The sequence below is a fragment of the Anarhichas minor genome, unplaced genomic scaffold (genome assembly GCF_050575085.1).
Source record: "Anarhichas minor isolate MPS153535 unplaced genomic scaffold, ASM5057508v1 ptg000027l, whole genome shotgun sequence".
NCBI classification, from domain to species: Eukaryota; Metazoa; Chordata; class Actinopteri; order Perciformes; family Anarhichadidae; genus Anarhichas; species Anarhichas minor.
This window is the reverse complement of record NW_027466473.1, coordinates 6,108,198-6,132,300: the sequence shown is the minus strand read 5'-3', so window position 1 is coordinate 6,132,300 and position 24,103 is coordinate 6,108,198. Positions and strand designations below refer to the sequence as shown.

The window sequence follows — 24,103 nt, the reverse complement described above, 5'->3', positions numbered from 1 at the left end:
AAGATATAATTAAGAAAATGTGCTTAAATACAACACACTCTCAATGACCTTTCAATGATATTATAATATATTAATATCTGCACCGTAACCAGATATCAGGTCTGTCAGCCACAAGAGCTTGGGGAAAAGATAACACACCAGCGAGTATCCACATTGTCTATTTTCCACGTGTTATTTATGGTGCAGAAATTAATCTCCACACGTTGTCACCAGCAAGAGGTCTGTTTGCATTATTCAAAGAGCCGAACAACTGAAACTTTCCACTGGAGCCACTGTTTTGTTGTGCATGTGAAATAAGTTGTTCTAGTACACTCGTGCAATGTGTCAACATTGCCCAGCCCATGTTGATCGTACCACCGCCTGCAGTCTGGGCATCACCGGGAGTGTTGTAACGTTACTGCCTCCAGTCAGTGCTGTCAGTCAGTGCTGCTCCACAGTGCCCATTCGACCGGCTCCCTCACTGTCACACTGACATAGTAATCACTGTAGCTACAGATGAGATACAAGTGGATATGCGGAAACCATAATAGACTGAGCATTGCAAAAAACAAATACATTTCCATAAAGCTACCGGAACAGCTAGGACGAGCTTTGGACTCCCAATAACATTAGAGGCTGACGGTACACAACAGAGCCCGAGGTCTGGAGGCCTCTGTGGTGAAATTTAGTTCTAAGTATCATCCTAAGAATTGAGGTAAGATGATTCGTGTCGTATTGTTGTATTTACGTTGAATGTTTACACGGCAGAGACGGACCAGACAGCACATGAGAGTATTATCCTATGACCAGTTAGCCTAGCCTAGCCTAGCTGCTAGCTGGCTAGTAGCATGCGCCGCTCAAACAGCAGCTGACAAGTGAATGAGTGTTAGCTACTGCCAGTTAGCTGTTAGCTTAACAGTTGGAGTTGGCTGTATCTTGCGATATTGCTTCTGCTTTTGAACGCGTCTAAGTGCTACGCATGAATCGGAATAATGTGTTGACTTGGGGTGGGAAGATTGCGCGTAAGTTTTTGTGTTACCTGCCCAGTATTAGTTAGCATTGACATTAGCGTTAGTTAGCCGCAATAGCCAGCCTTCACTTTGTTTTGTTAGCAACGTTATAATTATACTAACAACCTTTACATTATGTAGCAAATTAATAACCAAAACTATGGGAACATGAACTAACTTGACATTGCGTACGATTCAGATATTTACGAACGTTAGTAAGATGAGAAATGAATGCATTGGCACTAAGAAAGTTAACTCAGCTTCTTCTGTCAGCTGAACTCTGAGTTGTTTAAAGTCTATCTAGAGTATATGTAGAGTCTATGTAGTGTTTGCTAAACCATGCTATCGGTGCATCTGCTCATACCACTCAAGATGCCCAGACTAGAAGACTGTCTACTGTATTTGCTTCATATGCCATCAGATGCCGTCCTTTTAAATTGTCTGCTTCGCCTGTCCCGTCCAGGCTAAGTTGCAGAGACATGGCAGACAGTGCAGGGCTGCAGTTTGTCAGCTCTTATGCCTTTGAAGCCATGCAGAAGGTGGATGTGGGTGGGCTGGCTGCCCTGAGTGACCCTGAGCTGAGGCTGCTGCTGCCCTGCCTGGTGAGGATGGCTCTGTGTGCCCCAGCTGATCAGAGCCAGTCCTGGGCACAAGACAAGAAGCTCATCCTCCGCCTGCTCTCCGGGGTGGAAGCTGTCAACTCCATCGTAGCGCTTTTGTCTGTGGACTTTCACGCCTTGGAGCAGGACGCACGAAAAGAGCAGCAGCTCAGGTAAATCTGACATACACCTGGTGACATGAGTATTACTACAGTCTCTTATTAAGAATTAGGTGCCTCTATACACAATGTACTGTCTTTTCCGCCAGGCACAAGGCAGGCGGCTCGAATGGAGAAAGCATCCTGGTGTCACAGCTACAGCACGGCCTGACCCTGGAGTTTGAACACAGTGATCCCCTCAGGAGACTCCGTCTCACCCTCAGTGAACTGTTGGCGATCATGAATAAGGTACGGTACGAGGTGTCCCCACATGGTTCAGTACATCAAAGGACATTGAAAACATCAGTGAAGTTAGCTTGAATGGTTAAAAAAAAAATGGTTAACGTATTTTTCTTATGAAGTGAATACCAAAACCATGTTAAGAAAAGTCAAAGATATGTGCAAAATGATGCTAACCAAAGGATGTTAGCTGTTGTTTTTAAAGCTAGCTCTGGTTATGCCACTCTAAACTACCCAGACAACTAGCACTGATGATGGGTTACCAAGCCGCGGCAGAAATGGGGCAATTTGGTGGTTTCAGCGGCCCGTCTGAGCTGTTGCTTTTTGTATAGTATAGAGATGTGGAGGAGACATCTTTCATGCCTGAATATACAGAGACAGAGTTGTATAAATATAAGGAAATTAAAGCACGAATGATTTTGTACAAAATACTGAATGATTGAAAATATACTACTTCTTCAGATGGGTCTTGGATGAAAGGAACAGGATTGCACAGCTTCCTTTACTTGTTCATCAAAGCTTAAGTTTGCATCTGAAATGATTCCCAAATTTCTGCTTTCACACTGACTGACAAATTACATGTTCCTTTGTACTGCTATTGCTCTTCAACACTCGCTTCTTCATCTAATAGGATGACTCAGATGATTGATCCACACCATGTTTCCCATTCCCTTGTTGTTTCTCAGGTGGTAGACTCAAATGGAGAGTTTTTCTTAAAGTCCTCTGAACTTTTTGAAAGCCCCGTTTACTTGGACGAGGTCGCTGATGTCCTCTGCATTTTACAAGCAGGTACCCGACTCCTTTTATCTTCTTTGTAGTTTTACCTTAAATGTGCTGTGAAAGTGGGATGGTGCTGAATATATGTACACGCATACATATCTATCTATATAAGCAAACATTAGCTGCATCATTAGCTGTATATTACCAAAACTATCTAATGGTAAAGCCAGCCTGAAAATATCCCACCTCAGTGATTTTTGTCCTCTGCAGTTGACAAATGAATGTGTTTATTTTCTTTCCTTTTCTTAGAGCTGCCTTCCTTGCTCCCCATTGTGGACGTGGCAGAGGCTTTGCTGCATGTCCGCAATGGAGACTGGTTTCTGTGTCTGTTGGTCGCCAACGTCCCTGACAGCTTCAATGAAGGTACAGTAAATCATCCGTCTCACAACACTGCACATGCTGATAATGTGAGGTAGAGTGTCTGTTTAATTGCCAGTACGAGCTTCATATGGTTAGTGAGTGTTCCTACTGAGGCAGAAATCCGGCTTTACTTAACGTTACCTTTGAAGCGTTCTGTGATAGCTTCATTATAGGCAGATCACTATTGAGTTGCCATCACGTTTTCTTTCCCAGTTTATCTGTTTCCCCTCTAATTCCAGGCATACCACTGGTCCAATCCAAGGGTGTGTGTATTTGTCTTTGATTGATGGGCAGTATTGTGTTGCTCTGTGCTGTGTGTGTGCTTTGAGAGACTCCTTATAAGAAAACGCCCGCCGTCTCCGGTGCTTCCTTAATAACACAAAGAGGGTCAGATCTACATAGCAGTCAACATCCTTTTGGCTCTGTTACAGGAAAAGACTTTGTTTCACTGAATTGAAAGTGAAATGAATTGATCTCAGGGTGACGTGTGGGAAATGTCTCTGTCTAGAAGCATCACGGTTTGTCATGTTGAACAAGAGCTGGTTACCAGACCTAACTGCACTGACTCCTCTGTGGCACATGCCATCATCCTGAAGTGGCGGAGATGGGAACTAATATCCCTTCAGTGCATGCCATCGTCCCAACCAACCACGAGCAGTTTGCCTTTTAAACTGTCAGCTGTGGGAAAGTACAAGGAGAAATGAGATATGAGATAAGGCTCTGGCAGTGCTGTCGTGGGATGACTGTTAAATCTTATTTACAGACAAATAAATGAGTCATGATTCTACAGTCCGGGGTATTTATGGAGGAACATGTCTTGACCATTGGAGAAATGATACAGTCTTACTGCCTTTAAGCAAGGATTATAAAGCAAACATAACATTATAATGTATTGATTGTATAGTATCTCCTTTACTTTCTGGGACAACTCAGTCGGCATGTTGTTAATGGGAGTATCAAAATGTACAAATTCAGGAAACTCTAACACTCTATGTTATTTCTAAGGGTGATCTGTGCTGCTTGTTTCCTTAAATGTGCATGTGTGTCTTTGCAGTTTGTCGAGGTTTGATAAAGAATGGAGAGCGTCAGGATGAGGATAGTGTGGGTGGTCGACGCAGGACTGAAGCCCTCAGGCAGCTCTGTCAGATGAACCCCTCACAGGCCCTCAACATCAGAGCCATGGTGGTCAGTCACACTATTAATACAATCACAAATGTAACACCAGCGTCCTACTTTATACATAACCTCCTCCCAAAGCTGATCTATTTCAGACGAGAGAATCCATCACAGCGGCTGTGTTCTGCTTGAGATGCATTTGCGCTGAATTTCTCCTGCTGTTCTGTTCACATTAATCAGGCATGTGTAAACTAAAAGTAACACTTGTTGCATGATGTTTGTTTTGAATGTTGTCAATTATTTGCAAAAACATGGTTGCATAAAAACGGTAAGTATGATCTCGACACAAGTATTTGCTGTAACTTGTTTTCATTTTCTTGATTTCGCAGCTTCTCTTAACACCTAAGAGGTTTAAGTCAGCATGCGAGCCACGCCTCCCCATTTATACCTCCTCTGAAGTGCCACGCTCGTGAATTTTCAAACGCTGAACATAATGGCTTTAAAGGGACTATCATTGATATTTTATGATCACATTGTCGCAGGTTTCACATTTTTATTTCAAACGTTGTTAACAGAGAATTATCACTGAGATCTGCAGCTCCCCGCACCTTTACAAAGCTTTACAGCAACTTTCAGACAATCATTTAGAGCCACAACTTTATTGTTACCAACACTACCTGCTCAGCACCAAACAGCAGACAGACTCTGTGACCAAAGTGGCCAAAAATATAAAAAACAAATCAGTTTTGCAGGTTTAACATCAAGTTTCAGCTTCTTTTTTTTTTAGCAAGACTGTCAAGTTTCCTCTGGTTGTAGCATCTTAATTGTGAGGATTATTTGTCTTTTCAGATAGAAAACTTCATATATTTGGGTTTTCACCCGTTAGTGGGACAACACAACAAAGACGCTGGGCTTCATGAGATTAAGACGAGCATTTGTTACAACTTACTGACATTTCATCGATAATAAGCACATTAATTGAATAGTGATGGGCTCAGTTTAGCCAGAAACATTATATTCTCACAAACACGGGTTAGAAAGATTTTTGCCTTCACTGATATATGCTGTGGTACACTTTGTGATAGTATCCCTAGAGGGAGAAATTTGTCTTCTGCCCCCCCCCCCCCCCCCCCCCCCCCCCCCCCCCCGCCAACCTCGCTCTCAAGAAGGTTATAGCACGAGGTCAGTTTTCGAACGAGGCCCCAAGAGGTAGTAAGAATTCATTGCCTTCCTGAAGAGCGCATCAGCAGGACTTATACTCTGCTCAAAACTGTCCTGTGAACGGATTAAAGAGCAGGTAACATGCAGGGACAAGGGACAAAGGATGCTGACGACTGATGGGTATTAGAGCTAAAACTATTTGTCAATCAGCAGCTATTTTAAAAATCAATTAATTATTTGTCAAGCAAAAATGCAAAATATTCGATTTTCTACATACTGTACTCTGAGTCTTTTTTTGTTTTAGTAGCTCAAACATGAACACTAGAAGACATCAACTAAAAGAGTGGCTTGTAGAACAACACACAGACAGTGTGGAGTGTCATTTGTTTGTTTTTCAACATAAAGGTATGCCATCAGAAGCATTTACTAAGAACATGATGTAATTGACAGTGTTTTTGTTTATTCTGTGTATTCCCAGGTAGAGGAGTGTCACCTGCCTGGTCTGGGGGTGGCTCTGACTCTGGACTACAGACCAGACACACCAGATGAGGCAGTCAGTCCGCTAGTCTCTTATGTCAGTGGTCTGCTACTGGGTACCAATAGCAAAGTCCGCACCTGGTTCGGCATGTTCATTCGCAACGGACAACAGGTGAGGGAGCAGCCTTTGTTCTGTACTCCATTAATTGTTGTTTGATTAGGCGCGCGCACACACACTCCAGTTTGTAGATGCTAAACTGGTCGCAGAAGAAGCAATGCAGTAAGATCCACTAAGATCACTTAGTTTCAGCATGTTGAGCAGAGGCAGAAGTGAGCTGACAGGGCAAGATGCTGTGGTGTATTCACGGTGCACGTTACAAGAGTCTCGCCGTGTTAGGGCGGACACCTCATCTGAGTCTGCTGGATGTGATGGGGTTAAGTTAAACTAGTTGTTTACATGATACTTGACTTTGATTAGATAACATGTTCATGTTGTGTGTATGTAGTAGTAGGAGAAGCATCGCCTCAGTCAGGATGAAGCTGGGGCTTTTAACGTGTATGTCATGTAAAAACACATGGACACATTCTCAAACATGTAGGTTTCTCTTTCTATACTTGTGAGGACCCTCCTTGACATAATTCATTCTCTTGCCCATTGTTTTTTTTTTTTTTTTTTCACCCCCATTATTTTCTGTTTTAATTAGTCCTAAATGTATGCTAATGTTTAAATCATGACACAAAAATACACATGGCATCATGCATATTTCCATCTGATGGCAGTTCATGGAGACAGAGAGATACTTTTCACAATCAGCCTTTCATGCTATCGTTTGTTTGTTTCTCTTGTGTAGACAATAAGACTCCCTCAGCTCTGTAGAGAAGCCTCTCTGCAGCATTGGGGAGATGTATTGAAACGTTCTGTCCATCTTCGGCCCTCAACAGAAAATGAATTGTTGATTATTATTATAATTATTTTGTTAACCTGTTATATGTTTGTCATTTATCATAAACGAAGCCAAACATTCACTGGTTGGAGCCCAAGTGTAAGTGAGGCTTAGCAGCTAACTGATGTCATTCTCTTTGTGCTGCCAGCGAAAGAGAGAAAGCAGCTCGGTGCTGTGGCAGATGCGCAGACAGCTGCTGCTGGAGCTCGTCGCCATCCTGCCACGCTCACGCAGCACCCACGTGCCCAATGACGGCGGTATGCAAGAGGAGGTCAGCTCAGGCTACTCTGGCCTCCGAGAGGAGCATGTGGTGAAGGCCAGCGCTCTGCTCCGACTCTACTGTGCCCTCATGGGCATCGCCGGCCTCAGGTAGGTCAAAGAGGACGCAGAGTTTACTTTTTAGATTAGAAATGTTCCACAGTCAGCGAGTTTGTTTAAAGTAGTACCTCTAGAACATTCATGTCTTAATGATAGTATTCTCAATATGATCCCTCTGTAGACCCACAGATGAAGAGGCAGAGCAGCTCCTTCAGTTGATGACCAGCCGGCCCCCGGCCACTCCTGCCGGCGTCCGCTTTGTCTCTTTGTCCTTCTGCAAGCTGCTGGCCTTCCCTACGCTGGTCAGGTACATGAAGCTAGACTGTCTTATTGAAGCCTTTGTTTTATTCGGCAAACACAAAAAAAATCATTAGGTTTGGATCACAAACCCTATTCAATTAACAGTGGTCTTGAGTTTTGATTTTCTGCCAACGTAAGCTGCCAGCCAGAACTCTTCTCTGTAGCTTTTGGAATTGAACACCTTGTTACATGGAGTGTGAGCATTATTATCTGTGTGTGTGTGTGTGTGTGTGTCCAGCACTCCAGAGCAGGAGCAGCTGATGGTCATGTGGCTCAGCTGGATGATCAAAGAGGAGGAATACTTTGAGAGGTATGTCCATACATTTTGTACCTATATCTAATCCATTAACACAGAGATTACATAGCGCTCACCTGCTCACCATTTCTCAAGAAGCAGTGTCTTTATTGTTTAATAATTGATTGGAAGGTGTCTCTGGGTTTTGCATGCCGTTTGCATTTCAGCAGAAAAAAGGTTAAAATATTCTACCAACTAAAGAAGCTGTTTATAAATCATAAAACACAGCTGGTTAGTACTGAAAACCTCTGTGCTCACTTGACTTCATTCATGATGGAATGGTTCATTATATTATTTGTTTAACACTTTCATTTGTCAGATTTCTCCGCTTTTACTCCCGTCTAATATTTTAAATAGTTTGATCTTGTTAGCATTGTGATGGCATTGTGTTGCTGCCTTCAGCAAATGTCTTATTATTATTATTATTATTATGGGATTCATAAATTCAGCAAAGTGTTTGTTTGTTAAAGTGAAGTTAATATGGGCTGTCCTAACGATGACTTGTAACTGCAGCAGTACATATGAATGCGTGTGTCTTAAGTGACTTTAGGGGCGATGACAGGGATGCAGGCTGATGGGAGAAGGTGTGCACGTGTGTGTGGGTTGATGCCACTAGCCTAATCCGTTTGTTAAGATTCTGTCCTGTAACATACAGGATTAACGACAAGTCCAAGTGTCTTTTCTCACTCTCCTCGCATGCTTGTGTGTGTGTGTCCTCCTCCTTACAGTGCTGCAGGCGTAGCCGCTTCTTTTGGAGAGATGCTATTACTGGTTGCCATGTATTTCCATAGCAACCAGCTCAGCTCCATTATTGAGTTGGTGTGCTCTACTTTGGGGATGAAGGTAAGGTGGTAGGTGGGAGGGAGGCAGTGATCAATACATCAGTCTGGCTGACCAGCTCCCGACCCGACTCCTCCACTGCAGCAGTGAAGCGTAGAGAGACCATATCACTGATGAAACACTCGCAGCATACACACATATCTACCAACACACTCCATACCCCGTGGCCAATTTGCTCTTTTATTTCTTATTAAGTGCACCATTGTTTCCTGCCTGTGTGCTAAGTAGTTTTCCTGTCTCAGTGTATTTCCACTAAGATGTGTAATGTAATTGGATTTAGAGCCTGTTTGTTTCCACCCCGAGGGCAATCCTCTCAATTCAGTGTTGCGCCTGCCATGTAGAATTTTTCTTATAAAATATGAAAGGAGGGAATTACAAAATACCATCACTGTTGCCTGCAGGTTGTTTTCACTCACAGTAAACCTACCATTGTTGATATTACATACATACATACATATATATATATATATATATATTTTTATTCTACAGATTGCTATCAAGCCCAGCTCTCTGAGCAAGATGAAGACGATCTTCACACAGGAGATCTTCACAGAACAGGTACATAAGTTGTCATCCTTAGATCCTTATGCACATTTTCGTCCTGCTGATTCTAGTGTTCAGTGATTTATTTGTATGTTTGTGTCGGATTTTAGTTCAGAAATTAGAAAAATTAATCGGAACAAAAAAAAAAATATTTGCCTTGTTTTAAAGATGAAAAAAATTGTAGCTTGGAAAAATGATCCGAGGAAAACTGTTTCACAGATGTAAAATAAGATAATTGAATAAGAAACTTAATCCTGGCAAAAATAATTCTTCAACTGCACTTGCATCTTAATCACGAGAGAAAACAACTCTGGTCCGACTTCGAACATTGATCACCAGAATTCTTTTTTTTCTCACTTGCCTCTCAGGGCTGTGGTCTTTTATTATTATCATCAACGATCAATTATTTTGCCTAATGAGAGCTACTGTAAACTCTCTAAAATGATTGAACAATTTGTAAAATTAAAGAAAATGACCCACTGAAAGTGGCCATAAATCACTTTCATGTATGTTTTAACACTAAACAGCAGTTTTGGGTAAAGGTATAGATACCTAACCTCAGTGTAACAACGTCTCACTGCATATAATCATCATATGGTGCAGTCAGTTATGTTTGCTTACACGCATGTTGTTCATGGTAATTAACGATCAAGAATGTTCACCTTATACTCTCAGTAGAAGATGGAAAGGAAGGCAGTGAAGCAGCCAGAACAAAAGAAATTACTTTTAAATTTGTGCGCATTCTCACTAACATGTGACGTTGAACTGTACAGAATTTGTAGCTGTGTTCTGTGTATTTTCCATCGTTGCTTTTTAAATAACTTGTTTTTCTATTTCCTGGTGTTCAGGTGGTTACAGCACATGCGGTGAGGGTTGCAGTGACCAACAACTTGAGTGCCAACATCACAGGATTCCTCCCAATTCACTGTATCTACCAGCTGCTCCGGAGCAGAGCCTTCACCAAGCACAAAGTGTCCATCAAGGTAGGAGATGTGCGCTCGGTGGCTCAATGACGGGTAGATGTCTATTCTTATTTTTTATTTATTTTTTAATGAATTTTGCCATCCGGTGCTGTCCTTGTGTGCGTCTTCCAGGATTGGATCTATCGCCAGCTCTGTGAGACAACCACCCCCATGCACACCCAACTGATTCCCCTCATCGACGCCTATATCAACTCCATCCTCACTCCAGCATCCAAGGCCAACCCAGAGGCCACCAACCAGCCCATCACTGAGCAGGAGATCCTCAATGTCTTCCAGAGCTCTGCTGGGGTGAGTCTGCCTCAGGGATTCATGGAAACTGCAAAAACATTAGAGCAACATTTTCCTTGACCAGAATTACTGGAGTTTGTTCCTTCTCTTCAGTGGCTCTTTAAAGAATATTGCTTTTATTATCAGATTTCTTTTTGTCTTTAAAACTCTTTTGTATTTAAAAACAAGTCTTGCTTGTTGCTCCAAGCCTTCCAGGTTTTATATCGCAGATTCATTGTTTTGAATGTATCCATCACTCATTCACTGGCGATGCAGAGCCCTGCTTTGCTGCCCGTCCCTCACCTGTAGCTGTTGTTTTGCTTCTCTTTTGCTGTTGGTTAGCAAGGGGAGGCGAGTCGAGGAGGACGGCAACGCTACTCCATCACCACCCGACTCCTCATCCTCTACTACATCCTGTCTTATGAGGAGAACCTGTTGGCGAGCACCAAACAACTGGGTATGTACAAGACAATAACTGTGTCCCATATACCACTGCGCTGTGCCAGACTTCCCTCTGGGCTGTCGGCTCACTTCCTTTCCATTTCTTATTTCCTCCTCTTCTGCCTGTCAAAAGTGCATCCATTGTCATCTCCTCCAATGAAGGAGGCATTGTATGTGAGATAGAGGGAATTTGTCAGCCAGTGAGAGGAGAAAGGCAGCTTTTGTCCTCTGTTAAGTTGTAGGAGATGCTCTCCCTCTGGATGTGCAGTCATTCATCCTTTTCTCTCTTGGCAGTGAATGTTGGCGGCTTCATAGAGAATAAATGGAGGGCTGACAAAGAGCCAAGTACAATGGCTGCGGGAACTGAGCTAACTCGGACAGCTGTAGGTTAGATTGAGCATTAGCAGTTAGCCTAGTCAGTGTTTATTCTCTCCCATGACGAGCTCTCCTCTTGCCCTTCATTAGACCAGATTTATGTGAGAGTTTATGCCCATCTCTTTAATTGCTGTGTTTACCCAAGTGCTCCCGCAGCCTTCAAGGAAGGAGTAATGAAGCCCATCAGCAGTGGTAATGAACCCACGTCAATGAAAAATCACCTCCGCTCCTCTTAACGCATCGGCACAGTGGCTCTGGCGTCCTTACACTGCCAAATAAAACACTTATGCTCCGGCTTGTCCTTTCCTTGCTTCATGTTATCACCCTCTCTATTTCCTGTCTTATAGTTTCTTTGCTTCACTCAACGTTTTCCTCTTCTTTTTTTAAGCCCTGATGCAGAAGAAGCCAAAGTCGTACTCAGCAGCTTTGATGGACCAGATCCCCATTAAGTACTTGGTTACACAGGCCCAGGGACTGCAGCAGGAGCTAGGGGGTGAGACATGGACTTAAATCCACATTTTATTTTACTGTTATAGTATTGCATAAGGAGCACACAGGTTACAAACCAAGATTGCAGGGATAACCCTGGGAAAAGCTTCCAGTTTGTTTGTCTTACTCTCAACTGTAATTGCTGTGTTTTGTGGGAAGTGATAAAGATTGTGAACGATCATCCCTTGTTGGAAACAAATAAGACTTTTATGTTTGGAAAAAAATGGAAAAACACACAAAAAAGTAAAATACACCACAATATTGTGGGTAATAGACTTACAAATAACCTGTTCCCAGGTCTGCACTCTTCCCTGTTGAGGCTGCTGGCCACCAACTACCCCCATCTATGTCTAGTGGAGGACTGGGTGTGTGAAGAGGAGGTGACTGGTACCCTGCCCCTGCTGAGGAAGATGATGCTCCCCAGCAACACCTGCAGATACACCGAGAGCCAGCTCCACCAGGGTGAGGAGGATGGGAATAAGGGATGAAAGACAAAGGGTTCAGGCTGGTAGTTCTCAGCACCCATGCTTTTGCTAAAATTGACCTTGCATAAGGTAAATAGAAACAAATAATTTTTTTTGGATTATAGATACAATTCAAATGTAAACTGAGATTGTTGAGATTGAAAAGAGAATGCTCAGAGTAAAGCCGGTCAAACAGCAGCGGTGGTAACCGAGGAGCTGGGGTTGTGTAGGTAAGAGAGCAGTGTTTGAGTGTAACGGGGAAGAGACGCTTACTATTGTGTAATAGATTTACAGGTGCAAGCCATTATCAAACTGAGATCTTATCTCAATAGTTAATCCTTCCAGGTTTACAGGATTATGCTGTAATTGGCTTTTCTTTGAGAGATTCTTGACAAAATGCAAACGTGTGACGGATAATCGGTTTCACACCATTATGCAGGTTAATGTGTGTGTGTGTGTGTGTATATATGTGTATATATATACCTTTACAAATTTATATTTTATGTAATTATGCAACTATGCACAGCTGTGTATTGACACTTTCTTTATAGATTAAGGTTTAAGGTTAACATTGCTGTCGTTAAATTTTATTCTCACCACCATTAAGTCTAAAGAAAACGTTGTAACTGTCTATTTGATGCTCCAGAAGTTTCCTTTTTCTGTTAATGTCAATGTGCACATTTGGTTCATATTTGAAGATTAATTAAACTGTCGTCCCCCCCCCCCCCCCAGCCTTCCAGAAGTTACCATCCAGCAGTCCCAGGCTGATGCGGATCCTGGAGCATTTAACGCTGCTTTCACCTGGAGACCTGATCCCTTATGCGGAGGCCCTCACAGCCAGCATGGCTCTGCTGCTGGAGCCCGCTGTGCCCCGCCGAATACTGCAGACACTTAACAAGCTCTGGATGGGCCTCAACACTGTGATGCCCCGCAGGTACATGCTCCGGACACGATTCAATGTTGTGTCAAAGGACAGAAACGGCTACAGTGACAGCCTCAAGTGAGATTACCACTGAATGTCACATGGGAATAATACATTGTGGTAATTGGAATTTAAATTAGTTTACCTTAACTTTCACATAAGATCCATATAATTGATATACCTAGTGCATATAGCTTTTCTACCTCGAGGCCTCACATTAATGTCATCACTTGAGTAGTGGGGCTCAAAATCAATCAATAGTCCAGATGTAGTATCTTGTCTTCACTCATTAGCATTTGAGACATTTTGCTGAATGTAATAAGAAAAAAAAGCAAACAAAAATATAAATATCCAATCCATGAATTAAGTGATACTTTTGCCAGCTGGTTAGAGTTTTAATTGTATGTATTTTCAGTGAAAGGTTAACTGTAGCGCTTGACTTGGTGGCTGTGTGAAGTTGCTGTGAGACTAGGTAAATGGATTAAAGGGAGACCTGTGGAACAAGAGTTGTTGCCCTTCACCCGAGGCTGCTCGCTCACTGATTATTGTGTGAATAGATCAGAGGTATTGAGCCAAACATCTCTGTCAGCCTGAGCAAACTCTCTGGACAGAAAAGGGCGACCCTCACTCTGCCCCGGGGCCCACAGGAGCACAGTTACCAAAGCTCTGAGCAGACATCCCATCGATCCAAAAGTGTTCTGTAAGCAGAAGAGCTCAGGGCAAGAAAACTGAGGGAGACTCTCCATGAGGGAGATGTAAGGGATTGTTGCCTCCTCCACTCTTCTCTTCCTCACTCCCTCTCATAGTATTGAATGTTGCAGAGGGCTGGGCTCTGATTTACCCAGCAGGAAGGGAGCAGTGTCAAATTTCACACAGATCAACTGATATATGCCAACGCGGAGAGCTGCAGGAAGGCTTGGCGTTCACATCGTACCCTGCTGTTCATAGTTTAGCATCGGTCTGATAAGGGAGATTGAGGGTGAAAAGCTGCTACAGGCTAATTTGTGAGTAACTGAATCAAACCCCTACTGAAGTGAGTCTCATATTTTAGAAGCATCAAAATAGAATAAATCCATTGGAAAAAATCGTTGACAGTTTATGATTAGTTAATCTGGATGAGTACGATATTTTGTCAACCAGCAATTTACGATCATCTTTTAAAAATTGCAATAATGTCTCTTTCTGAGCTGTCACTCTTTTCAAATGTTAGACTTAACCGATCTTTGACATCTCAATTTGAAATTAAATTCTTTGTTATTCCAAGCGCTGGGCAAAAAAAAAAGCAGCAGCAAACGAGTGATAAGGGGGAAAAGTTGAAACTGGTGTCTGTGTTGCAGGTTGTGGGTGATGACGGTAAACGCCCTCCAACCTTCAGCTAAGCTGCTCAGGCAGCAGCAATACACTCAGAACGACCTGATGGTGGACCCTCTCATCGTGCTGCGCTGTGATCAACGGGTGTACAGGTAACTACGGCACGTATTCTAAAGGGCCGTACATGGACACATGCAGCACATGGACGCACGTTCAGTACAAATGAAATAGCAGGTTCAATTATAAACATTTGTTTTGCAAGGTGTCCTCCTTTGATGGACATTGTGCTTCACATGCTGAATGGCTACCTGCTGGCCTCAAAAGCCTACCTACACTGTCACCTGAAGGAGACGGCTGACTTTGATCGGCAGAGCCAGACGGTCTCAAACTTGGGCGTGCCCGGACAGCCAGACACACCCGAGGTCACCAGGGAGGAGCTGAAAAACGCCCTTCTTGCTGCGCAGGTATTTCAACCACCAACACAGACACACTTTGTCTCTCTCACAAACTCAGACTTCACTTCTTTAAAAGAGGACTCTTTTTCATAATCTCATGTCGTGGGGTTTTTTGTGAAGCATGGTGCAGAAATAATATGGCTCGAAATTGCACCAAACAAATATGTCAGAGACTATCTTTCACATCTAACCGTGGTAGCATCTCTTTTCTATTTAACCTCAGGACAGCGCAGCAGTTCAAATTCTCCTGGAAGTGTGTCTGCCAACCTCCGAAGAGCAGCAGCAGCAGCTGGGGGCCAACACAGAGAGCCTGCTGAGTAGCATTAGGGCCCCCTTGGCAGGGAAATCGAAACAGAGAAGCCTGGGGCCGAGAGCCAGAGGGGGCGTGGAGGACGGCGAGCCAGAGGGAGGCCTACTCAGTGACTTGAGGGAAGTGCAATGTCTCATCTGTTGTCTGCTGCATCAGATGTTCATTGCTGACCCCAACATTGCCAAGTTGGTCCACTTTCAGGTAACGCAATGTGAAGACGATGAAGTGGACTGTACACTTGATCTTTTTTTGTTTTGCTGTGACAGTCAGAAGGCTGGCAGGTTTACAGAGTCACAAACATAAAAGAGAGAGATATTCCAGAAAAGATCCAGGTTACAGAGAAATAACTCAACATTTATAATAGATCAGACAAATACCTATACTGACTCCAGTTTACAAACTGGTTTCACTGGAAACGTCTGCTCTGCCGTGAAGGAACTCAAAGAGAAAGCAAACAGGGCTTTTTATGTCATCGTGTGTTCAGTTGATATCCAAATTCCAATTAGGACACGGCTCAAAATATGTAAATCAGTTATAGTATCGATTGCATTGTATGGCAGTGAGATATGGGGTCCCTTCCTACAAAATGATTGGACAACAATTCAGTTGAAATCCTGCATGCAGAGCTCTGCAAAAGTATTCTCTCGGTGCAAAGAAAACCAAAAATCATCACTTGGAATGATATTACACACTCGCAACATAAACTAGAAATGTATATATGTCCCTAAACAGACAGAATACTGGGGCACAAGACAGACTCACCACAGTCTGTCAATAGAGACGGTCCGACACGGAGAAGACAGGCTGTGCTGTCATTGTGATGAGGGAGCTGTAGAGACAGAATTACACTTTCTAACACAATGTCCCAACTACAGAAGTATCAGGGAGGAATTCTTCCCAACATCTGAAGAGAATTGCCCTGATTTCCAAAGTGTGGCAGAAAGGGAGAAATTACCCCTCAGAAGAAAGAATGAGCAGTGTTTGCTGCTAAATATGTCGGTTCCTTCTGCTACAAAAGAGGCGTACAAAAGTACCCGATTATTTTCCATTTTATTCTGTTATATAAAATTGTTATTCACTAGTTTTTGACTCCGTTTTATTTAGCTTTTGTTGATGTTATTCACTGTATTTCATAATCATAATTGTGCTTTGGCAGCACGTCAGACGTCATGCCGTTAAAGCCAATTGAGATGAATTGATAATTGAGTGTTGTGACAGGCTGAATCAAAAGCTAACGGGCACGTGTTGTTCAGGCTCTTTCTTCTCACATTACTGCATGCTTAGATTTTCTTGCTCCCCTCCAAATTTTTGCCGTTAGAAATGAATGTGATCATGCAAATACCCTTTGTGTGAGTTGTTGAGTGGATAGTGCCGCATTACTGAAAATACCTCCGAGTCATGTTGACCCCATTAGTCATCACATTCTGCCATGGCATTAGTGGTAAGTGACTGCAGCACTCCCAAAAGTAGCAGACAGCCATATGGTGAACTTCATCAATCCAATCCCCCCACTGTCACTCTAATCCACCCACCCACCAATCCAATCCACACTGCCGAGCAGAAGCTGCCGTGTGCATTTGTATTTACACACCATTTAAACGTACGTGTGTGTGCTTAAATGATAACTTGATTGAATTTACTGTGTATTCCTTATCCCTCCATTCTTCGTTCTAAGATTTATATTTCCTGCTTCCTCCGTCTTCTGTGCCTCTCTCCGTCAGGGTTACCCTCAAGGTCTGCTGCCTCTAACTGTGGCAGGCATCCCCTCCATCCATATCTGTCTGGACTTCATCCCAGAGCTGCTGGCCCAGCCCCAGCTGGAAAAGCAGGTGAGCCCTCCCCTCTTTGTCCTGGCTTTGAATCGTTGCTGGCCCTGGGCTTGTGCCAGAGCCTCTCTTACACATACATGTTTAGTTTTTTTTAAAGCCGCTCCATTGGGTGCTCTCTGTTTGCATATTTGCTCCATAAAAATGTGGTGATAAATGTGTAGCTGTAGCTGAACCTATGTGTCCACACAGATCTTTGCAATCCAGTTGCTGTCGTACTTGTGCACCCAGTACGCTCTACCCAAGTCTCTCAGTGTGGCCAGGTTGGCCATCAGTGTCATGGGCACCCTCCTCACAGGTCAGTGAACTGAACTGTTGCTTGTCTTTACATCTCATACATTCATGCTTTTGGCTTCTTTCACTCATCATCCTTCTTTTTTTTTTATCTACTTTTTGTGTCCCCATCATTGACTTTGCTTCCAGTAGACTCGCTGTATACCGTAACTCGCAGTGCAGTCTGTACACGTTGTATCAGCTGTTGTGATACAGTATGTCTTCATAATTGTATCCCTATATTTGGCTGCCACCATCTGTCCTTCGGCTGTTAGTGCAGCATCCTCTCTCCACTGCATAAGTGCACACTGTGTACCAGCCTATTTGCCACTGCGTTCGTTGTTCACGCAGTTCTTTTGTGTACCGTGCGTTCTGTCTTTTTAGTGCTGACTCGTGCCAAGCGTTTCTCCTTCTTCATGCCCATCCTGCCATGCCTGGTGGCCTTCTGCCAGGCCTTCCCTCCGCTCTATGATGACGTCGCAGGTCTGCTAGTACAAGTGGGCCAGGTCTGTGCCTCCGATGTTGCCACCAAAGCCAGGGACGTTGACCCGCTTATCGCGCGTAAGTATAAGTTGATCAATATTTCATCATTAAGAAAATGCATCCTTGTGTGCCAGATCACATCCAATTATAAAAAAATTTAAATAAAGCCTTAATTAGCCTTAAATACTGATCTTGCAGATTGACTCTGGAAACCTCTAATTATAGATAATATGTATAAAGCGTTTAGATTTTGAAAAGCGATGTCCATTTATTCAGAAGCTCTGCATGATAACACCACATGGACAGAAAAAATAAGAAGTTACATTGTGCATGTGCCCTGATGTTTACACATTTTTTGGACGTGACATATGATGAAGAATATTTCTAGATCAGTCTGAATCTTAAAAATGCAATGAGGACATATGACAAAGAGTATAGTGTAAACAGATGTCTAACAGTGTTTAAGTCGTGACATTAATAAGACGTTTGTCATGTTCCTGCCTCAGGCCTGCAGTATCTGAAGGAGAAGCCTCAGGGGGGTGCGGCTCCAGGAGGAGGTTCCTCCAAGCTGACTTTACCCCAGAGGACAGCAGAGGAACATGGTGGAGCTGACCCTGATGTCCAGCTCTGCTACTGTGTGGAGGCCACGTTCATGGACATCATTAGCTCCACCCTTCATGGACTATAGACACGCATCTTCTCGAGGAAGAGGAGGGGACTGGACTTAAACTAACAACTCCAAACACTGCCTCTGAAAGACATTCGTATTGCTGAGAGGGCTATTGTCAACACACATTCATTCACCTTGAACACATGGGCCGATGTCCCCTTTGTCACTGTCTTTCAGACAATGTATGATTGTTGTAATGTATATCCATGTTCAGTCTGGACTGAGGAATCCATTCTCCACCATTTGACACCCTGTAAATAAATCATGATTTGCAATTTATTTAGAAATGTATGTTCATGGGCTCTGCCGGTTTGTAGAAAGTTAAATACAAAATGTTGAATGGGTTCATTTTATTGACCTTTTTACAGGCATATTTTTCTAAGCTGTGACCTTTTCTCAGCCACTGGAAAATGTTGAAATAAAGAGCTTTTGTACCGTTTGTTTGTAGTACAACAAAGATACCCTTTCATTGACTAGGTTTATTTGGGGCAAAGGGGTCATCATTCTGCATCATGTATGCATGTAACTTGTGTCCGTCTATCACTTGGTTGGAAATCTAAATCTCGTCTGGTATCCAGATGCTCTGTATTTCGTCTCAAACTTGTCTTGTTCTCGTGGGTTTCCAGACTCAGACGCTCGTGTTTTGGCCTCCCGTTTAGCCTCTTACAGTCTCCGGTCTGGACGAGTTCGTTGACAGCTCTTATGTTCACGGTGTACTCTGTTTTCTCCCGCCCGTCCCTGGTTCTCGCGATTTTTGAAAGTTTGTGATACTTGAGATAATTTCGACTTCAGCATTCGCTAATGTCACTGCGAACCGGCTTTATTAGACTCCACACGCGTTAACGCTGAGGAGGAGAGTAGCGGAAGTGTTACGTTTACGACCACAAGTCGGTAAAGCACTAAATGTAATTACATTAGACCGTAAACTTGGTCATGAATAAAAAGCCAGTGAAAATGCATCCACACCTGTGGAGGCGAACGAGGAAGAGAGACCGCTCCAGTGTCCGGCGAGAGGAGACCAGCGCGTGCAGCTGCTAACGAGGAAGTCACATTGGAGTTAAAAGGTAAAAAAAACTTCACTTTAACTCTCACTTACTAACTTAAGTTACTCAAGATTTCAGGCAAAGTAAATTAACTTATGTAGAGAAAAGAAATAATAAAATCGAAGGCCTATTCTTTTCTTAACATGGAGTTATAAAAGCTGTTTCAAAGACTTCGCTCCTTCAAGTGGGAATAAAGTGCAGATGGAGAAATACTGCATAATTTATTTATTTATTTTATGTTTTAAAAGTTTGAAATGCAGTCCAAAACTACATTTCAGTTCAATTAAGTACTGGGTTGTGAAAATTCCCAGAAGGAATCGGTGTCCTTAAAACTCCGTGGCCCTGATTGTGTGCACCTGTGTGTGGAATAGAGGGGGAAGTCTGCAGAGATTATTTTAATATTCTGACGTATATTTTATAGTTGTATGTCCTTGATCAGAGAATATGAAATTATTCTGATACTTTTTCTTATCTGTGCATGGGGTTCATTTCATTGGCATCAAGTGCAACCAGTGAGGCCAAGTGAAGTGAGTCATTTGTGACTTCCTGGAGTGCTTCTGTCAGATGGCAGTCATGCTGCATGCTCTGTGTAATTCAGAGGATCAGTGGAATTCATTTAGAAGTAGAGCTACATTAGCACATATATGATTACAGGCTGCTCCATATTTTGGAGTAAACTGCTCCACTGGTGATTTCCTGATGCTGCACATTTAAATTCAGTAGATTATTTTTCTGAGTGGTTTCTTTTGGTTGAATACCAATATTGGATGGAGACTGTTAAAATCCTTATTCAGGCTTGGTCCTGTCTTGACTGTGGTCAGTTTTGGACATGGACTATACTTAGCTGGTATTGCCTGCAGCCCTGCTAGTAACAGGCATTCACTGGTTTGTCTCATTGTCATATTTAGGAGCGATGGATAGTCTTTGGAATTGTTTTCACTGTCTGTACATATTCCAGAATCATCTTGAATTACAGAGTCTCTGTTCTTATATTTGTGGCTCACGTCGTAAAAGCATCTTACTGCACACAGCTTTCTGTTGCAATTGCTCTCTCACATATAACACTACCCCTGACTATATCTTATAAATGTGGCTAATGCTGTAATTGGAGAGATTGTTAAAGGGCCTAAAGTATTTTCAATACCGTTGTTTTTGAGTTTAACATTTAATACCCACACGGTGTATGACAGCGGGTTACTATATCTGAAACAGACTGTTAACAGACTGTTATAGAGCCTTATTTAGGCGACTTCCTTCTTTACATTTATACCACTCACTCACTGCACTTATTACCCCACATATGAATCCATATTATCACAGCTGTGCCACTACCATCACATCCTAATAGACATATTGAGGTGATTCACCAGAGGGCAGTCTTGCCACACTAAAAACAACAGAGCCTTCCCGACAGACTGCACCATTAATTACATAAACCTTCAAGAGTCACACTGAAGAACCGAGGCAGAGGTTTCAAGCTTTGCACACATTATGCTGAAATATAAAACCATCACTGTTACAGAAGTTACAGTGTAAGATGGCCTATGATTTACAGTGGTAATAAATATACTTTTGGTATTAACATTTACATTAACATTTAAGGTAGTCCCCTGCCTCTATACACAGTCATCCACTCCTGTATGAGCAACCAGAATGATCTTGTACATAAGAAAGAATTACCAAGGAATGACATAAATAATGACACGGGAAGACATTCATATTGTAAAGAGGGAATGTTATATACCATGCAGATTGGTAGATAATATGTACTGTGTTTTGTAATCTTTTATCTACAGAGGTGTGAGTGACTTGCATCCACAAAGTCTCTGTGTGTGTTGTGGAGGCATTTATGAAGCGCTCTGCAGTAGTTTGTTGTGTTGCTGCGGTTTCCCAAACGTTGTGAGAGATGCCTGAAGCAAGTGAGGGCGAAATCACAGAGCAGTTTTGTTTTCATCGGCAAACACCGCTGTGCCGCCTTCCAGCACCGAGCGCACGAAACACCATGAGCTCGTTGTGTGATGCCGACAATCGTCAGCTACTTTGGAAAGACCTGCTGATGACATTCATTTTGTAATTAGACACAAGCTCTCATGCTGCAGTCCATTAACGAGTTGATTGCATTGCAACGTATCAAACAGACTGAGCGGATTAAGTGGTGAATGTGAGACAGAACATTCATCCAGACAATGTAAACAGCAGATCTATCTATAGACTCAGAGCAGCCTGCAAGTTTTACACTAAAGCGTGGCATCCAGTCACACACACACCAATCACTAATCAGGAAGTGGCTGTGAGTTCATGTTGGCAAAGGATTCGCTGAATATCTTTTTGAACAAGAAGCTGAGAGGATCACAGCTAACGAGGAGGCTCTTCATCCCCTTAAAGTCATATTAAAATAAGATATCGTGTCATATCTCTGGCAACAGCTGTTCACAACATCACACATTCTCTGATTAGAGTCCCAGTCTACCATGAATCTCTTTGGAGGAAGTTATTGTACTGATAATGTGCTTAAATATTCTACAGGGACATGAAACATGTCCGTTATGATCAAAAGGTGACTTGATATTTGTTGTCGTTCATTATGAATACACTGAATTGCGTTATCTTGTTAAGAACTCGTGGTGGTAATAGGGATTCAGTGCGAGGGGGTGCACCGTGCAGTCTGTGGAGTTTGAGCTGAATCTCTTATTTGTGATGTAATCTTTTGCTTTCCCAGGCCTTGCTCTTAAGCCAAGGAAGTGTAAGCACTAACCTTATTGAGGAAAAAAAACAACAGTTTCTCATCAATGCCTCTACCTCTTTAGAAATCCCCCCATGAGCACCAGAGGGAAGCACTTAAAGTGTGTTCCTAATGCACTTAGCTAGGTGTACACTACCTCCAGCTTTTCTAATTCACACCACACTCCAGGTCTATTTGCTTCTGTTTACTTGCTAGTAATAAAAGACAGGCTCTTGAGAGGCAGCAGAAAGAAATCCCACTTCAGCTTATTACAAGAGTCATTGAGGTTAGCAGAGCATTTCTTTCCCTGTTGGCCCTCAGTGGCTCTTCAGGTATAATGCAGTAAAACACCCACACACTGCCGTGACTGCTGCCAAGCCGTCCACAAGGACAGTGTTTGTCTCTCTAGTGCTCTTTGGGTATCTGACTTTTCAAACCTGCTCTTTGAATTTGGAAGGTTTGCAATGTTTTCCTACAGTTTAGTGCTGGGACACTGTGAGGGATTTACAGTGTTGTAAGTCCATTTATCTTAGTTTTAACTTTGTTTAGTTTAGTGTGTGAGGCTTTCTGCTAAATTACAGCGACTCCGTCATCATCGCAGCGCGCAGGTTTCGGTTGCTTAGTAACGGCAAGTGCGACAAGAGCACAACCTCCTCAGCACCTCGGACAAAGGGACGACAGATACGACAGATATCGGATAGAATCACCTGTTTGATTTGATAGATGGTGCAGCCGTCTGCAGATCATTGTAGACCGCTTTACCACTGTGCCTGCGCTTACACCACTACTACCAGCACAAAGTACAAGACGCATGCTTCCCCCTCAACCACTGACTTTGCGCTTCCTCATTTGAAGAACACCTCCCACCTGTGCGCCATGCGCTTTGCACCGGAAAACTGTCTGAGTGCTACTTGAACATGCAGTGGTGCATTGAACTTTGTACACCTAATTCGTTTTTTTTTACTGCGCATCATCTGAGTATTTGTCCTTCTTTCTCTGGACTTCCTTCCCGGCCGGATCTGACCTAAAGAAAAGCAACATTGAACTGCTGCAGCATCGTTCATTTTAACTACCAAGCAAAGGTTTCCACACATGCGATTACAGCATATTTGCCGAGCCTCTCTGAAACAATTCCACGCTGAAAACATTTAACATTCAACGAACTAATTGTATTTTGAATGGTGCTTTATCGTGCTGTACACAACACATGCTCTGTATCAGGTTCACTCGTTTGGAGTGAGATGGTAAAAGATTGGACATGGTCACAGTCTGGGTCATCTTGAACATGATTACATTGAACATTTCAGCAAACCTGTATTTACTATTTAATTCTTTTATGAGAGTTTAAAAATGAGAAAAATTTTCAGTATCATTTGAGCGGACTCGCCCTGTACAGTAATGTACAGTGAATCTGACATTTTGAGCAGATAACCATCGTGCTTCTCAGTAAACCTATTATATAAATAATATCGTCTTTTCTTTTCAGGATGCAAAGTAATCAGTGATAAATGTGTATTTTACACGTTAGACGTGAGGGCGTTTGTAAAGCGTGAGAGTCGGCCGCCCTGGACCGTTACAGGCTCTGGTGAATGTATCGCTGGCTATTATGTGCTATTTCAAGCCCTGCTGGGATCCGTACTCTGCTTCCTACGTGACTTTTGTTTCTATTCTGCTTGACGTGAAATAATTGTGCTGATATTTTGGCCAGGACATTATTGAAAACAGATTTATATTTATAGAGACAATCCAGGTCAAACAAATCCAAAATATTGGTGACCATATGGATATGTTGCTTAAACAAATGCTGAGATTGTGGTAGAGGTTTCTGTGTAGTGTGTATGTGCCTGTGTGAAGATGTATGCTGGATACAAAATCTATTTAAAGGTGAAACCACCATCATCCTCATTATGTATCAACGCTTTAAGGCATTACAAACATGAAGAGGTTTG

The 24,103-nt window shown here is 42.7% G+C and overlaps 1 protein-coding gene across 3 annotated transcripts; it reads left to right on the top strand.

Moving 5' to 3' along the window:
• The first annotated feature begins 407 nt into the window (after positions 1–407).
• Positions 408–18,828, top strand: ints2 (integrator complex subunit 2). Of its 3 annotated transcripts, none has more exons than XM_076102260.1 (25): positions 408–694; positions 1,453–1,761; positions 1,857–1,995; positions 2,673–2,775; positions 3,016–3,129; positions 4,181–4,311; positions 5,882–6,052; positions 6,973–7,193; positions 7,324–7,449; positions 7,681–7,752; positions 8,466–8,580; positions 9,067–9,135; positions 9,969–10,103; positions 10,215–10,391; positions 10,713–10,827; positions 11,575–11,679; positions 11,973–12,137; positions 12,872–13,073; positions 14,399–14,524; positions 14,635–14,836; positions 15,051–15,338; positions 16,859–16,966; positions 17,156–17,261; positions 17,621–17,797; positions 18,226–18,828. In XM_076102260.1, exons 2-25 carry the CDS (start codon positions 1,469–1,471, stop codon positions 18,405–18,407), a joined length of 3,642 nt encoding a protein of 1,213 aa, XP_075958375.1. In that variant the 5' UTR covers positions 408–694; positions 1,453–1,468; the 3' UTR covers positions 18,408–18,828. The 3 variants fall into 3 exon arrangements, with proteins under 3 accessions (XP_075958375.1, XP_075958376.1, XP_075958377.1); XM_076102261.1 differs by having other exon boundaries at positions 1,411–1,761; XM_076102262.1 differs by lacking the exon at positions 408–694 and adding an exon at positions 796–1,001.
• Positions 18,829–24,103: the final 5,275 nt, after the last annotated feature.

Excerpts from the sequence above, each read along its gene's own strand:
- ints2 (XM_076102260.1), top strand. The coding sequence starts at position 1,469 with ATGGCAGACAGTGCAGGGCTGCAGTTTGTCAGCTCTTATGCCTTTGAA. Across the intron at positions 3,130-4,180 it reads CCCTGACAGCTTCAATGAAG|TTTGTCGAGGTTTGATAAAG; the intron begins GTACAGTAAATC and ends GTGTCTTTGCAG. Across the intron at positions 17,798-18,225 it reads CGTTGACCCGCTTATCGCGC|GCCTGCAGTATCTGAAGGAG; the intron begins GTAAGTATAAGT and ends TTCCTGCCTCAG.